Source organism: Protopterus annectens, chromosome 2.part0 (assembly GCF_019279795.1).
Source record: "Protopterus annectens isolate FY-2018-M chromosome 2.part0, PAN1.0, whole genome shotgun sequence".
Classification (NCBI taxonomy): domain Eukaryota; kingdom Metazoa; phylum Chordata; order Ceratodontiformes; family Protopteridae; genus Protopterus; species Protopterus annectens.
The window spans coordinates 1,644,916,399-1,644,933,184 of NC_056728.1; the positions used below are offsets into that span (position 1 = coordinate 1,644,916,399).

Here is a 16,786-nt window from a genome sequence, read left to right on the forward strand (position 1 = left end):
ATTTTTTTTTTTTTTTAATTAACAATACCTTAGGTTTTACTAATGTGATTAATGAATCTAAGAAGATCTTTTGGCAAGATAAATGCTTATTATTTGAATTGCTGAAAAAATGCAAAAGTAAATTTAGTATTGATGGGGAAAATGTTTACAGATTCAGCTAATAATTATTATTAACATTAAATTGCAAGAGTTTCATTTAAATGACAAAAAATGCTTATACTAAGTTGCTGAAATTATTTTGTTAATTTTAATTATTTTAGATCAGATCTTATTTACCTTGACTAGACCCAGTGGAGTTAGACATAAAAACTATTGACTTAGCTTAATTCTCAAAAGTTACAAGAAATTAAAATACCACCAGAAAGAATAGACCAAGACCCACAAAATGATTTGATTTAGCGCTTTCGTTTTTAATAAAAACTTTTTCAGAAAAAGAGGGGGATCAAAAAGTTACAAGAAGATGTATAGTAACCTTTTGTGTATAGAGACAGCCCTACAGTAGTGCTTTTGCTTGAAGACATGCAGCACCATGGCAAGCTGACTCTGGAGCCATACTAAGTACTAATGGCATACGCTAGTGAGCCATATACACTCTCCCAGAACTGCCTTAGGTAAGCATGCACACAGCTGAGTGATTCGGAGAATTGGTTTTGTGTGTAAATTGGCACAATCGCTCATGGCGACTCATGGTAATGAACACAGGCAAAAGGCCTTGTTCATCCTTCTTGGTAGGGGAAAGTGCTGGGAAGTTTAATGGTTAGGTAGTGTTAAGTTGTGAATGTGTATGTGCATGCACGTGTGTGTGTGTGTGTGTGTGTGTGTGTGTGTGTGTGTGTGTGTGTGTGTGTGTGTGTGTGTGTGTGTATGTGTGAGCAAATGGGTGTGTGTCCCTAAAGGTGATTGAGTAAGAAGGGTATGTGGGAGGTGGGGGTAGAGAGGCTGTCATACTTCCACTCTCCCCTAGACTAATGATCAAAGCCTGCAACATTGGGTTGGGGGAACACTACTCTCCAGGGATAACTCTGAAGACATGGGTTGAAGGGAACATTACTCATCAGGGATTTCACTTTCATCTCATGTCTTATATATAATGTGGATTGGAGGGGGGCTAGACACCAGGAATATATTATACAGTGCGCCTTAAAGGGACTTAATTAAAAAAATATATCAACACATCCATCTGTGTTGTTTTTATATTTCCTGTAAATGAAACTCTGGTTTTTATTGTAGCTAGATATTCAGTATTTTCATGTTTTCCATTTTAGGAGGGAGGTAGCACTAGACACCAGGGATGGTATACGTATAATGCATTAATGGCACTTAAAGGATTCCCACCCTGTACTTTCTCATCTCAAATAATAATTCACTGTGTTACCAGTAGACACCATGGATGTAATGTTAAAAAAGGATGTCTTGGGGGTTATAAAGGTAAGAAAAGGCTTCAAATCCTGTATTCTTGACACAAGAAACGTCAGCATTAATCCACTATGCTAACTGCTAAATTAGTATATGGAGCTTTATTTAACATATAGTTAGGATCTCAGGCATTATTTAATGTATGCAACCATTCATTAGTTATGAGGGGAGGGAAATGGAGCATTAGACATACCTCTCAACCTTGTAGCTGGAGAAGAAACTAGACACAGCAAAAATTAATGGTGGGACAAAGACACAAAATCAGGGATGCATTTTAAGTATGTCTCTTACAAACCAAGAAAGTTACTAGTATAACAGCTTTTGCACTACCATGCATTTCATGAAGGATATGAAGTATGACGCTCTAATGTCTGGCATTCATAACTGACTGTAATAATTCATGATTTACCAGGGCAGGAAAGAGGAGACACTGGGGACATTTTGAGAACACCAGACAAGTATGGGGTATGTAGGCAGTGTTTTTGTGTGTGTGTGTGTGTGTGTGTGTGTGTGTGTGTGTGTGTGTGTGTGTGTGTGTGTGTGTGTGTGTGTTTAGATGTGTGTATTGTGTTTTGGAAAGTGAATGAGAGGGGGTGCCTGTGCTAACGCCTTGCATTGGTAGCCACTGTTAACTACCACAAGAAAGTGCTGATCTATACTCACAGTAATTAACAGCAATTGAGAAACATGCAAATTAGCCAATAATGAGGTCTTGCCTCAGTATGGCTAATATGTTTCTGAATGCAGTCTTACTGTAGTGCAGAAACAGGGCTTTTTTATTGCAGCCTTTAATGCAAGCACTGAGGTTTGTTTTGAAACCTAAAGTATATTTCCTAATGTGTACCGAAACCTTAGTTTACATTGTTCTTATCATAATATTAAATCTGTTGGTAAAGCTATCAGTTTGAAACTAGTCTGAAATCTTCAGGGACCATGCCTCCCCATTCTAGAAATTATTCACATGGGAGTACATTCATAAAACCTTTTCCACCTCTTATAGACTAAGTAGGATGCTTAATAATAAAGATCTGAATATTTGAGATGTGGTTTTACTACAAGAGCAGACTGGAGTCATATATTTTATGAAAATAATTTGTTTGCTCAGTGTTTGTAGACAGACAGTTTTAAATTAGGCAAATACTTTGGTTTTGATTAATACTGTCATAACCTCACATATAAAAGCTGATTAAAAGTTACTATTGTGGGTAATTTTAACAGTAATAAGGAAAGCAGTAACAAGGAAATGGAACAATATAGCAATAACCCACGCCTGGGTGTGGGTAATGCTGGATTTACTCACAGTTGGTGTGGTTTTGTCACGAGGGTGAAGCCTGAGTGGCCAAACAAAGCCAACCGTGGGTAAATCCAGCATTACCCATACCCAGGCGTATTATTATAATGACATTATTTAAGAAAAAAAATAATTACTTTTCTTAAATAATGGCATTGTACAATACCTCCTTGCTGCCCTTCCGCAGCTGTCTGGTATTCTGCGGCAGTTCTGATGTACTGCGCATGCGTATGGCTATGCAGTACATCAGAGCTGTGGGCAAAAGCAATGGAGAAAGCAAGATCTCCATTGCTTTTTACAAACTGTTTCGCTATGTTAAATGGGTTTAACATAGCGAGACAGCTTTTAAAAAAGCAACGGAGAATCTCCATTGCTTTTTTTAAAGCTGTCTCGCTATGTTAAATTCGTTTAACATAGCAAGACAGTGTGAAGCAATGGAGATCTTGCGTTCTCCGTTGCTGTAAAAAAGAGTTATAGTAATGGAAAAAGTCCGGGTGACCGGACCTTTTTCCATTACTATAACTCTGATTTACAACATGCACGCTGACCAATCAGCGTGCACGTTTTTTAATATTAATGGTGGGTCGTTGTATAATTCTGCTTCTCTAACATTTAAAGATGCTTATTAGAAATTATTAAATTAGTTTAGTCTAGAGAAACTAATAAAAATATTCTTAGATAAACAGGAAATGTTACCATTTATAAATTCTGGACTATGTTTCAGAAGCTGAAGTTATGGAATACCTATGAAGTGAAGGATTCAGTGTAGAAAGTCTAACATAGGTTATTTCACAGCATGATGGAACAATGAGTCCCCAAGTAAGGAGAAACAGGAGGAGAGAGAGACGTTTGAAGAAAAAATATGGATATGGGAAAGAATAAGAGATTTAATATGGTGCAATCTTTATGCAAAGGAAAAAGCAAAAATAATCAATACAAAAAAGCACCATCAAGCTAGCATCTTTAAAGTTAGTTATTTTTCTTTTTTCTTTTGGTCTACTTGTTTGTTAGACATTTCAAAGGTCGATCATATGGTCTCGGCCATATGGGTTTCGACATTGTGAAATGTCGATCATATCAAGTAGACCCATATACATATATATATATATATATATATATATATATATATATATATATATATATAGGTTTACTATCAGTACTTTGATCGCTACATGTATGATTTTTAATATGTCGAGTGAGAGGTATGTCGACTGAAAATATCGACAGAAAAAATGTCAAAATTGACATCAGCGAATGCAATACAGCATTCGCTGTTGTGAATTCTGACATTCTATGCCAGATCACACTATAGTGGGGATTGGGAAATGTACCCTTACCCTCACTGTAGTGCGATCTTGGAGGTAGAATATTAAAGTAGGGGGTGTGGGGGGCACATCCCCCCACATGGGATAGGCAATACATTTGTTTTATTGTTTAGTGAATAGGAGCATGTTAGTAAAGTTGAAAGATTCGACATTCGACTTTACTGACATGGTTAGTTCAAAATTTACTGCGTTCAAGTATATTATTCGAAAATCTGAACATTCGTAGACAGTGAATTCGAACATTTGATAGTAAACCATATATATATATATATATATAAAATGAAGAATCACATGAAAAGGCAAGAAATGCATAAATATAGTTGCAAGTACAGAATCTCATGTCAATCAGGATCTCATGCAGGACTGGTTAAGGAGAGGTGAATCTGAACCACAAGATGAATGGTTAATATTTTGCGGACCAGAATAGTTTTCAACATACACATTAGTTTGCTATGTCAATTGAACATGTCAGAGAAACAGACAGATGCGAGTTTTGTAAAACAGAATTGGAAATTGTCGCACATCTGGTTGCCGGGTGTGATAAGCTAATGGCAGAATGCCTATATAGTGAAAGGCAAAATAATGTGGCAAGACTGTTGCATTGGGGATTGTGCAAACATTATAATGTTGAAGTGGCTGGGAAGCATTGGAACCATGAGTCACAAAACATTATACAAAATAATGAAGTTTATATCATATGGGATAACCCATTACCAACAGTTCAAAAAACAGATGCGGGAAAACCAAATATAGTAGTCCATGAAAAGAAGACAAAAGTAGCATTGGTCACTGAAATCACTATATCCAGTGATTACAGCACCTTATATACAGAGAGACGCAAAGTCAAGAAATACCAGGATTTGCAGACAGAAACAAGGGCAATGTGGAAGAAGGATACCCAGACAGTTTCAATAGTAGCAGGAGCAATTGGTCTCATAAAAAAGAATTTACAGTCCTTTTAGATATGTTAGTAAAACAAGAAATGGTGTGTTGGTGCATAAAAAAACACCAAAACAATGAACAACAAGCACCACTCGGACTTAGGATAAAATATGTTTTTTTTTTTATTTCAGAACAATAAAATGCTTTAAATCCAGCAATGTTGAGTGCTTTCATTAAAAAACAATGACTTCCTCAGAACAAAGTAATGAGTCAATTAAGCTATTATATACCCTCCATATTCAAACTAATTAGGCTGTCATACATAATTGCTTAGTACTGCTTTACTTTGATTAACTTTCTATTCTCCCTGTTTTAAAACAGTGATCCAGTAGGTTAAAATATTTTTTTAAATAATTTTTATAATAATAAAAAAATAATATTTAGTTTGTTGTTAAAGAACATTTTTTTATAAATTTGACATGTTTTAAATAAATATTTTTTACTTACACAACATGTAACATATACATATATATTTTTTTTCGTGTTTGCAACTTAATGTGTTAGGGTGCTTTAAGGAAAGTAAAGCAGTACTAAGCAATTATGTATGACAGCCTAATTAGTTTGAATATGGAGGGTATATAAGGGCTTAATTGACTCATTACTTTGTTCTGAGGAAGTCATTGTTTTTTGATGAAAGCGCTCAACATTGCTAGATTTAGAGCATTTTATTGTTCTGAAATAAAAACAAAACATCTTTTATCCTAAGTTTGAGTGGTGCGGGTTGTTCATTGTTTTGATCCTTTTAGATATGTTACCAGTAAATATAACTCCATAGGAATTACTGAAGGAGTTAATTCTGAGCACATCCGGGTGCTGTGAAGAACACATTTGGTTAATATCAAAGACTGAAACAATCCTATTTTCATGAACTTTAATCATACTTTGACTTAAGAATGGGGACCATCCCCATCATGGTATTAGAAACCCAAAGACTTGGAGAAATTAAACAAATAAAAACTGATTAAAACGTACTTCTGTGGACAATTTTAGCAGTAAGAAGGAAACTAATAACAAGGAAATTGAACAATCCTGCTTCTCTGACATTTAGAGATGCGTAATAGATATCATCAAATTAGTTTACTCTAGAGAAATTAATTAAATTATTCTTAAATAAAGAGGAAATTTTATCATTTATAAATTATGGACTACATTGAAATATTACTGGAAACATTTGACAGCAATGTCCCAGTTATTACGAATGGTATACTTGCTTGTGTGACCATTGAAATTTTAAAGTTTTAATTTATTTAAAGCTAAGATTGATTAATATTTTTTACTTATCTGTACTTGTCAACAGGCATCCAAGTGAGTCCTGATATATTGAAACAGTTTGAAAAACACTTTCAGTGAAGAAAAAAAATGTTTATTTATTTATTTATTTTTGGTAAGGATTGTCCCAACACCATAAATTTGTGTGGTTTAGGCTCTCTTGGATCATACGAGTGACTTCTGATGAATGTTTGGCAGCTCTGACAGTGCAGACGTCAATAAATTTAGTCAACCAATGGCCCTTAATGTCAGCTTTGGTATCAGTGAAGTAGATGGCAAACATTAGTAACCCAACAGTGAACTCTGAAGGGCACGAGTAGTGATAAGCCTTTTAGAGGAAAGTGCACCACCAACTTTGACTAAATGGTTTCTGCCTGTAAGACAAATTCCTATTCAATGAGTTGTGAAGGGGTATATACCCATTTAGGTTGCTTTTTTCTAAAACTGTAGCACACTGACTACTACTGAAGATCTTTGCCAAATCCCTGTGGGCAGAGTGCACAAACCTGTCTTCATCCATTTCCTCAGTATCCTCCTTATCAAAGAAATCCACCAGATTAAGTAGGTATGATGTACCTTTCAGAAAGCTGCATTGGTGTGGGAAAAGCTTGTAAGCTACAAATATCCTGAATTATGCATTCCATGATCATATATTCCAGTATTTTACAAATAATACAGATAAGGTCAGTGGTAGGATTACCCTTGTGGACGGGAATGTCTTAGGAGCATACTCTGTGGACATGCTAAGAATGAATACATTTTTAAGGGACTCAGTAAAGCAGTAATAATAAAATGACCTGGTATGCTGTCTAGACACACAAAGCTATTGTTCTTAGTTTTACAGATGACATTTAGGACCTCTTCATAGGTAGTTATGGGGAGGTGCTAACTGGGTGTTGTAATGGAGAAACCAGGGGGAGAAATCTGAGCTAAACCTGTCTGCTAGTATAAATGCAGTCTCCTAGTGGTCAGAGTTGTGGTACCATTAGAGGTAAGCTCAGTGCAGTGCTGATTATTATTTGTAAGAGTTCTCACATAGTTAAGCAATGGTTTGTGGTTGTCCTTGGATGACGTTGCAATATAAAATGTGCATTAGGCCTTATAGATTTGGATTCTTCACCTTCATTGTTTATTACAGTTTTAGGTTACTTATGTTCTCTGGGATTTCAGTTTATTTATTAAAAGAAGTTTTTTCCTATTATTTTAACGTTTGGTTCTTTTTTAAACTTGGCATTATATTTATGGCCTATGGGGCCAAATGTCCCATGCAGGAATTCTGGTGGGAGTCTTTTCTGCAATATAATCAGAATGGTAAGGAGGGACAGGTACATTTCTCAGAGGCTACTTCTCTGTGAAGCAGACTTCACTTCCACCTAAAACAAAACTCATCCCTGTCCCTACTCAAATAGAATTTGGATTTATGGTTGTCCAATAAAAATTTACCCCAGGGTTGCTTCTGAACCACTAATGGACAGAAGCACCACCTAAATCTCTTTAAATCAGCAATTGAGTCACTTATAAATTCTCTATGACATGACCCTAGAAATAACCACAATCTTATGTCTAGTATATATAGATCTGGGAAAAGGACAGGGTAATTATTAATACCAAATGGGTAAATGGCTAGGCTTAAAATGCCCTGCAAGGACAGATAACCTAGTATTCACCTATGGACCTAATAGAAATAATTGGTTTAAGTAGCCATTTTAGTTATGGGGTCCTCTTGATGTAGAAGGCGCTTAAAACCCCTTAGGTTTTCACCTAGTTCCAGGAAGTTTGCTATAGACAAGTCCCTGAAGACAGTGGTCTGATTTGATCATTGATGAGTAAGAGTAGCTATTGATCACACTGGATCTAAATTTGCAAAAACCAAATCAAGTAGATTTGTACTTCTGGTAGAGAAGAGTCTTATCTGTTTAAGAGAGTTTGCAATGATGAAAACCAAGAACCAGTGTGCATATTTGTTGTTTGCATAGTATTTTAGCAATTGTATGGAGAGGTAATCTAAATCTCCCTGAAGAATTGCATTAGGGTCAATAGTTAGGAACGAACACACAAGGAGAGTTTAGTAATGGCCCATTTCATATTTCCAGGTTGGAGCAACAAAGGTCCTTCATTCCCATATGTACAATGATTAGGTCATAAGCATATTTGTGGAAAAAGGGCTCTAAGAATCTTGTTGAACACAATAATTCTGGCACCTGAGCAACAGTTTACAGTTAGTCTGGCTTTGCTTATTTTGGTGAAAAGTGAATCCATGTGTCTATATATAGTCACTATGATAAGGATGTCATTTTGATTACTTTATATTCTCACTACAACTGCCTAATCAATAAAAAAGGGCCTGTTGCCATGGATATTAACTCTCCCACTATCTGCATTACCAGCTTGGTGGATAAGGACATCCTGTGATAGTGGAGAAATCACCTCATGTTTACAGACAACCACTAATTCTCAACAAACTGATAAGGTATGTGAGAGATGTATTTATACAGTCACTGGAGGCAAAGCTCTTATATAAAAACACTCCTAATGTCAATTAGGTTGTCAGTAGTACACACACTGCACCCATCACATACAGACACATAGACCCACATAGTCTTAGGCACTTAAATGTAATCTTCCTAAAGACCTCCTAGATGAAATACACATAACAAATACCCTCAGCAGTCCCAAATGGAATCTTTCAAAATGACATCCACATCAACACATACAACCATACCCCATGGAACTTCTACTTCTAAGCCCATAGGGCAAGCCACCACACAATCCAACATTCTGGTCATTGCACATTCCATTGTGAGACACACTGACATCCTTGTCACTAAGCTGAGTAAGGAAAAAGTCACGGTCAGTTGCTTATCAGAGGCCAGGATCTGCCACATTATACACACACTCAGGTCACCCTACCACAAGCACCAGTATGACTCAGTCATAGTCCTTGTTGGTGCAAATTACCTGAGACATACCTCCCTAGACTACATGAAGACAGACAACATGGAGCTCTCAGAATATGTATCCCAGGCTGGTATGAGCTTAGCATTGAGCAACATTTTACCTTTTCCAAGGATGATGCCACAATATGAATAGAGGGTGATTGACTTTCATAACTGGCTTAGTTTCTGGTGTCATTCTAAGAGGGTGCAATATTTGTCAGCATGGAAAGAGATGATTGACAGACCAAACTGCTTTGCCAGGGATGGGCTGTACTTCTCCCTTCTAGGCTTTCAAATATTAGCTAAAACATTGGGGTCTATATTAAATTGTCAAATTTTTACAACTTTGAATCACTAGACATCAAACACTAGTGATCAAAGTTGCAAAACATCGAACAATTAAAAAAAAAAAGGGAAAGTGAAGTAAAAGGTTTTAAGCAGGAGGACAAGCTCCACTTCACCCCCCCCCCACTACTTAAATATACCAACTCCGAGATCGCGCTACAGCATAGGAAAGGGAAACCTTCCCTTTCCGCACCATACTCTGTTAAAGTGCTATCTCGGAGTTGGCATATTTAAGTAGCGGGGGGTGGGGGTGCAGGGGTGCTTGCCCCCCTGCTTAAAGCAGTTACTTTTATTTATTTATTTTTTTATCAGGTATTCGAAATCTCAGTACTTCGATCATATGGGGTCGACCATATAGTGTTTGAAGTTCTGAAACTTCGATTATCTGATATAGACCCAAAACATTGTCCTCCCCCATAGTATCTTTTTAGGCAATACCAAACTGAAAGTACTTCTGGCATATTAAATCAAAACCAAGAAACTCTAAAGGTATTACTTCTGAATGTTAAGAGTTTAAACAAGAAACTCCACTCCAAACAAGCTTTCCTCACACTAGAGAATTCTGATGTCTGTGCAATCACAGAGAAATGGTTAAATGCTGCAGAGAGCACACTGGCAGTGAAGGCTGTAATGCCTTCTACACATTTGGACCAACTACTATACAGACAGGGACTAAAGTTGCAGGTGCCTTGATTTACATCAAAAATAAACATACCTCAAGGGTAGTCAAACAGGAAGATGCATTTGAGCTTCTCTATGTTCAAATCACCATAGGCAAAATCCCATACCACTTCTTTGCAAGCTATAGGTCTCCTGTATGACTTAGGAAACCCATACCACGTATTTAAACTTATGGGAAACACTCACCATCTAACCCAATACCATATTCATGAACAACTTTAATTACCCCAGTATTAAATGGGAATCATATACAACATCAAATGTACAGGCACAGAGATTCTTGGATTTTGTAAACACAAACTCCCTGACCAGATTGTCAATATGCCAACCAGGGCTGCAAACATACTCGATCTAGTACTCACTAATATGGGAGAGTGCCCCATACCCCCCAGTATAATGTCTTCGCTGGTGAGGTCAGACAGACCACAAAATTGTCTTATTTGAAGTAAAAATATAACCTGGAGACCCAGCTAACCCTGGAATTTTCAGGAACTACTAACTTCCTACTATTAATTAATAACCTGAGAAAATTTCAAGCCCCCATATACCCTGAAAATACTGCTGCCTACACAAAACTGTTCACATAACCCCTATACAAACATGTTAATAGCAGATTAGAGGAGGTGCTCCTACCAGGAGCAAGTACAGAACTAACTCAAAAACAAGCCACCCTGGTGGAATCACAACATCAATAGGTTGTATAACAGAAGAAAGAAAACCAAAGCAAAAAATTAGGAGGTGCAGCACTCAGCAGGATAAAATGGTTCTCATCAAAACAAACAAATTCCTGAGAGGACAAATAAAGTCCACCAAAGCCACATTTGAGGTAAATTTGGCCTCCCAGGCCAAGGACAACCACAAGGCATTCTTAGCTGTGTCAGCAATCTCAAAGGCAATACACAATTGTGAGCAGAGCTCATTGTTAATGTACCCACCTTACTGAGACAGACAAATTTATCTCTAGATTTACCCCCCTCTCTCCTCTCAGGAAATACCATCAAATATAATTCCCTCTACTATCACTAGGGAACAGGTCCTCAATGCTCTCTCTAAGGCCAAGAACACTGCATCAATGGACAATATCACACATCAATGGACAATATCACACTATGCCTTGTAAATAGCTTGAAACATGACCACAGCTTTCAATAATTCAGGAAAATAAATCTGGACAAAGCAGATCTGATGAAGCACAATTCATGTGAAAGTGCTTATCCTGTGTACTCTGTGTATTAAAGTTTCATACTTTTATACTTTGGTGGATGCCTGGTTTGTTTGCAGCATTTATCTGTTGTAGAGTGTCTTGGTTCTATTGGGTATGGCGAGATCCATGCATTTGTGTATGTGCTCGTACAGTGCACTGGTGTATGATTTGGCAATCATGCAACTATTCTCCATTTGCATGGGTGCCATGAAGTTAGCCACCTCTGCTTTTAGGAGCCCAAAGTTAGCTTTGGAGAAGTTTTTCATGGTCGTTATCTTTGCAGTGGTGGGGGTGGGGTGGGAGAGATGTGGATTTCCAAGGTGATTAGTTTGTGGTTGGATCTAACCAGGGAAGAGCTGACTATTGGTGTAGAGCAGCGGTTGCCCATGTTAGTAATGACCAGGTCAAGGATGTTGCTACCTCTAGTGAGGGTAAGAACGAGCTGGTCCAGGGCACTGGAATTAATGAACTCCAGGAAACATTGGGCAAGTGTATTGGTACATGAGTAGGTTTCCCAGTTAATGGAGGGGTAGTTGAAGTCACCTAGTATGAGAGTGTTAGGTTGGACCCTAATATTCTCCAGGGTGCTTAGGAACATGGAGTGTGAGTCTTGTGACATTGTTGGGGACCTATAGCAGGCTACAACCTGAATCGCTGTCTTACCCAATGTTAGCTGCAACTGAAGTATCACTGATGCATTATGTTGGGCTACCAGTCTGGAGGTGTGCGCATCCTTTATGAATATGGAAACACCACTGCCTTTAGAGCTTTGGTCCACGTTCTTGGGCCGAAAGGTGTGGAAAGAGTTATAGCCTGGTAGTGTAGGGGTGCTTTCTGCTGCCTTGAACAGCACAAATGTCAATGCTCTCCATTTTAAAGAGTGCTTCGAGCAAGTGCATTTTGAGATTTAGACTTCTAGCATTGAGCAACATGACCCTCAGATTGCATTTGTTTGTAGCTGTTACAGTTGTAAAGTTTAATCTCACAAGCATCTGCTTACACTAATCCAGGTTACAAGAACTTGACAGAGGTTCGGGATGCATGGCTAGGCTTAAAAATATCCTAGCTGTTATTAGCCTAGTACACACCTATGAACCTATGTTGTCATGAGTATTAGTATGCTCTAACTGTCTTAAGGGCTTCTGCTTAGTACTTTGGTGACCCTTGCTTACAGTTGGAACAGCAGTGTGCTTGATGGATGTGTTATGATTGCACTGTTGAGGACTTTTCACAATTGTATATTGCCCAGGAAGGCTTTCCTTAATAGGTTTAGAGATAGTGGTGTGATGTAGTGCTTTGGATATGTAATGTGGTGATGCAGGTGAGTTGTTAGCAGTAGCAACTTGATACATGATGGATGTGAGTAGTTTACCTCAAAAGTAAATGTGTAGTGATACCTCCCACATCTACATTCTATTTCAAGTAATAATAAGGGTATATCAGTGAGTGAAGTATTAACCTCAAATGTGCTTTAAAATGGTATTGGTGACACACTGTCACACACACATGAACCCTCTAGTACATTACGCAACCACTTTACTTCAGTGCCCTTTGGCCATTGTTATCTCATTGCACCTTGGCGTTTTCTTCACACTAACTACAAGGCACATTGGCCACAGTAATTTGAATGATTTTTGGCGGTCTTTTCAAACTTGTACCATCTTATTTATTCCTATCACTGCTCTTTTTATCTTAATTTCTGAAGAAGTTCTAATATTAAAGGAACAAAAGCGCTAAAATGCCTTTTGGTGTGGTTCTTTTTTTCTGAGCAGGGTCAAGTAGTTATTTTTTTCAGTTTCAGTAACCTTCTACTTCTCCCAGTGGTTTTTTGTTTCATAATATATAGTGACAGCATGTTAAATACTAATTGGTATATAAATGATAGGAATGTAAGATTTGAATGTAAGGTTTATTGCTCTAAAGAGGCAGTGGCAGCTTTTAATTTTTTGTAGGCATAGTAACGGTATTATAAATGTAATGCTACTGAAGGTGGTTGGGGATTTTGGGGTGGGAGGAAAGTGAAGCAGACCCTGCTTGTTCAGGACCTAATCAGCTTACACATATGTAAACTGCATCCAATAGGAGATCACCTGAGGTACTGTGAAGTGGTTATAATATAAAAAAGTCGATAAAGTCCATAAGGTCAGTGTGGCTTCTACCAGTCTGTCAACCTGATAATTTAGCAATCTGCCATAGTGTTGCACTGAAGTTGGTGTACATATAAGGAGGTATACACATAGAGGCAGAGACCCATAGCTGTAGCAGTATGCTGCTGATAACTGGAAAAAAGGAAAAGCTAACATATACTAAGCATTACAGCAGCTGCCTTGCAGAAATTAGCAAAGTGGAATGCTGCTTCTCTGTTAGACATTTTGGTGAATGTTCTAAAATGGGATGCTAGAAATAGAAATGCTGTCCTTAGATGTACTTGAGCATGTACTTTGAAGCTCAGACATCTTGGCTTCCAAACTGGAGTACGTGCTATGCAACAGTTGCTACTGCCAAAAACATGGGTACAGTCAGTATGTAGAGGCAGGACTACTGCAGCAGTCTAGTGTCTCACTGGCAGGATGAGAGGACTGAGAATGGCTGGAATGATTGCCAAATAAACAAAGTGGGTGTGGTCTGAGACCAGCAAGGGTGGGGAATTAAAGGTAGTGGAAAGAGAGTTATGATCTCTTAATACCATAAATGGAAACAGCATGTTAATAAAAATATAATAATCAAAATTAGATTAAATAAAAATTTTAGATTGCTTCAGTTTCAAATAAAACAGAAGTTACAGAGCACATCGTCAGATGCCAGATTTGCAGAATATTCTTTCCTCCTAAAACACACTCAAATATTCACTGTGAATATGGATGCTGCAACAAAATGAAGGGTGACTTCAAGGTAGGAGACTAGTTCTAGCTATGATAACAGTAACCATTGGAGGCACTCCACCTGAAAACTGAAACATATTTCTGTGCCACACTGCCATGCATAAAGCAATATGAGGAAGTTAAGAACAGTTTAGTGCAGAGGATTAAGGTGAGATGCTGTTGACAAGCTCTGTCCTGTAGTCCTGGATTCAAAACACACAGTTTCCATTTTCTACTCTGTGATTCATCAAGTCACTTAACCAGACAGTGATTTCAGGCCTCCACTGAAAATGTGCCTGAACCCTAATGAACAACCTGGTTAGTAATAAACAAACAAACGAATAAGTAAATAAATAGATAAGCCACATGAGAGAAGCTCTGACTCTTTCTCAGTTACTCTGTCCCCATTTACTCTGCTTGCGACTGGTGCCAGTGCAAATCAAGAAATCATAAACGTGTGATCTGAACAGCACTAGCTAGGACTGTTTATTTGAAGTACCAGTGGTTAGATAACATTTGACTTCCTCTACCCATATAACCATGTAGGTTGATTTTCAAGTAAATGAAAATTTCCTGATCTGACCCAGTTGCTTATGTGATGGGAGTGGGGAATAAAGTATAAACAGCACAAAGTAACATACAAGGTTTCAGGTCATAGGCTTAACAAATAGAAAATACATGTCCATACCCACCTATATAAATATTTTATGTTATTGAATATCTGTCCCCCAAGTTTCCTTTTTTTGTAACACTCTGAAGATTTAGATATTATGAGTGCAGATAGTGCTCTGGGTGTTGCTTATTTTGAAGGTATAGCAAAAAGCATAATCCCTTGCAAAACAAGGAAGAGTTGTTATACACTAGGGACCAGTAAATGCTGTGGGAGTAGATTTTAGCCACAGCTGTTATGGTTAACATTGACGGAACTCTCATAACCTAGAACCTTCGTGTGTAGTAACACATCAACAGAATATTTTGTTCACTTTGCACCTCCACCGTCTTGACAATAAGGTCCCAACGTTTTCACTTTTTTTCAAGATCAGGGATACAGAAAAACTCAAACCTACCTTCTCAAACTGTAGGAAATAGTAGGGGTCATCTTCAATGATTAATAAGTCATAATCATGAGCAATCTGAAAGAGAAGCACATAATTATTACACTAAAAGGATAAATCAGTTCTGAGAAACAGGAAACTCCATACTTTCTGGCATTTAATAGCTGTTTTCCAGTGTTTCTTTTCTTTATGCACAGTCCATAAACAAAACTTAATGCCTTACACATACTTTTAAACAGACATGACTGGAAAACAGAAGAGACTATAATGCAGAAAAATCATGTTAGGTATAAAGACCATTACATTAAATTCATTTGGAATAACACAGCCTTGGCCAAAATGTTACTATTGTATATAGCTAAACTTACTTCTTAATGAATTTACTATACACATATTTTTGTAATGCATTAAAAATTACAAGATGGTCTTATACCCTTTGAATATATCTCTACACTGTTACAATGTTTAAACCAAAAGGAATGATTGCTTTGAAGTTGCTGCTAATTCTAATACCATTCTGTTACTTTTTTACTAGTCCTGCTGCAGAGGAGTACAATTCTGTGAGGATACTTTGTTTCTGGAATTAAGACCATTTTGTTGAAAGTCAGGCTCCTTGAAAGGAGTAACTTATGGGGAGGGTATTTCTTCTATCCCCATGTGACAATGAACATGCAATTGATTAATTCAGTAATGGAGACGGCTTCATGGCACAGCACAATAAAGCTATAAATGACATCCACATGCGCTAAGATCCACTAGTTGCCGAACTACTGGAGGAACCAGTACGGAAAGGTGGCAGTGAGTGCTCATTGTTAGCTAAACCACTCTGGGATGAGGGGAGGTTGGTGGCCCGGCCATCTGCAGTGCTGGTATCTTCTGATGAAAGAAGGGAACAACCTGCAGTGTTGAGGATCAGGCTAATGTTCAGTATCAGCCAAAGTGGTTAATGTGTCAATGCTCCAATAACACATGTGCAGAAGTGCGCACAGGGAGTCGAGTGACTGAGTATTCAGTCATCTGGGGAAAGGATATACTAAATGCAAAACACAGACCTGCCATTGCTGATGCTCCTTTAATGATCAGCTTTTGCTCCCCTCCATGACTGGATAAAGATATGATTCCCAAAATGTATTCTCCTTCATAAGCTGAAGACTCCCTACCCACAGAGTGATAAATGGTGCTAGGGAACCAAGTTAAGGTAGAAAGAATTAACGCCACAGCATCCATGTAGAGGGGCTTGATAGTTAAGGCATCTGTGATTGTTAGGAGTCTAGGTTAAGATAAAGGGAAGGACTAATGCTGTGTCCAGGTGGGGAACTTAATAATCAAAGCAGGGTGGGGGAAAAATGAGTAAAAAAATCAGGATGAGGTATGGGTAAAAGTTTTTTTCCCTCCAACACAATAAAAGCTAGTAAGCAAAATAGGAGAGAGGGCACCACAACTGGAGCAGGTTTCACAGCA

At 37.8% G+C, this 16,786-nt stretch overlaps 1 protein-coding gene across 1 annotated transcript in view; it reads right to left on the bottom strand.

Moving 5' to 3' along the window:
* The window catches only part of LOC122792865 (kynurenine/alpha-aminoadipate aminotransferase, mitochondrial-like), a 430,097-nt gene that overhangs the window by 354,738 nt on the left and 58,573 nt on the right, over positions 1 to 16,786 (bottom strand). Inside the window, exon 6 of the mRNA XM_044060424.1 lies at positions 15,338 to 15,403. Within this exon, the coding sequence (XP_043916359.1) occupies positions 15,338 to 15,403 (66 nt within the window). The remainder of the gene's footprint in view (positions 1 to 15,337; positions 15,404 to 16,786) is intronic.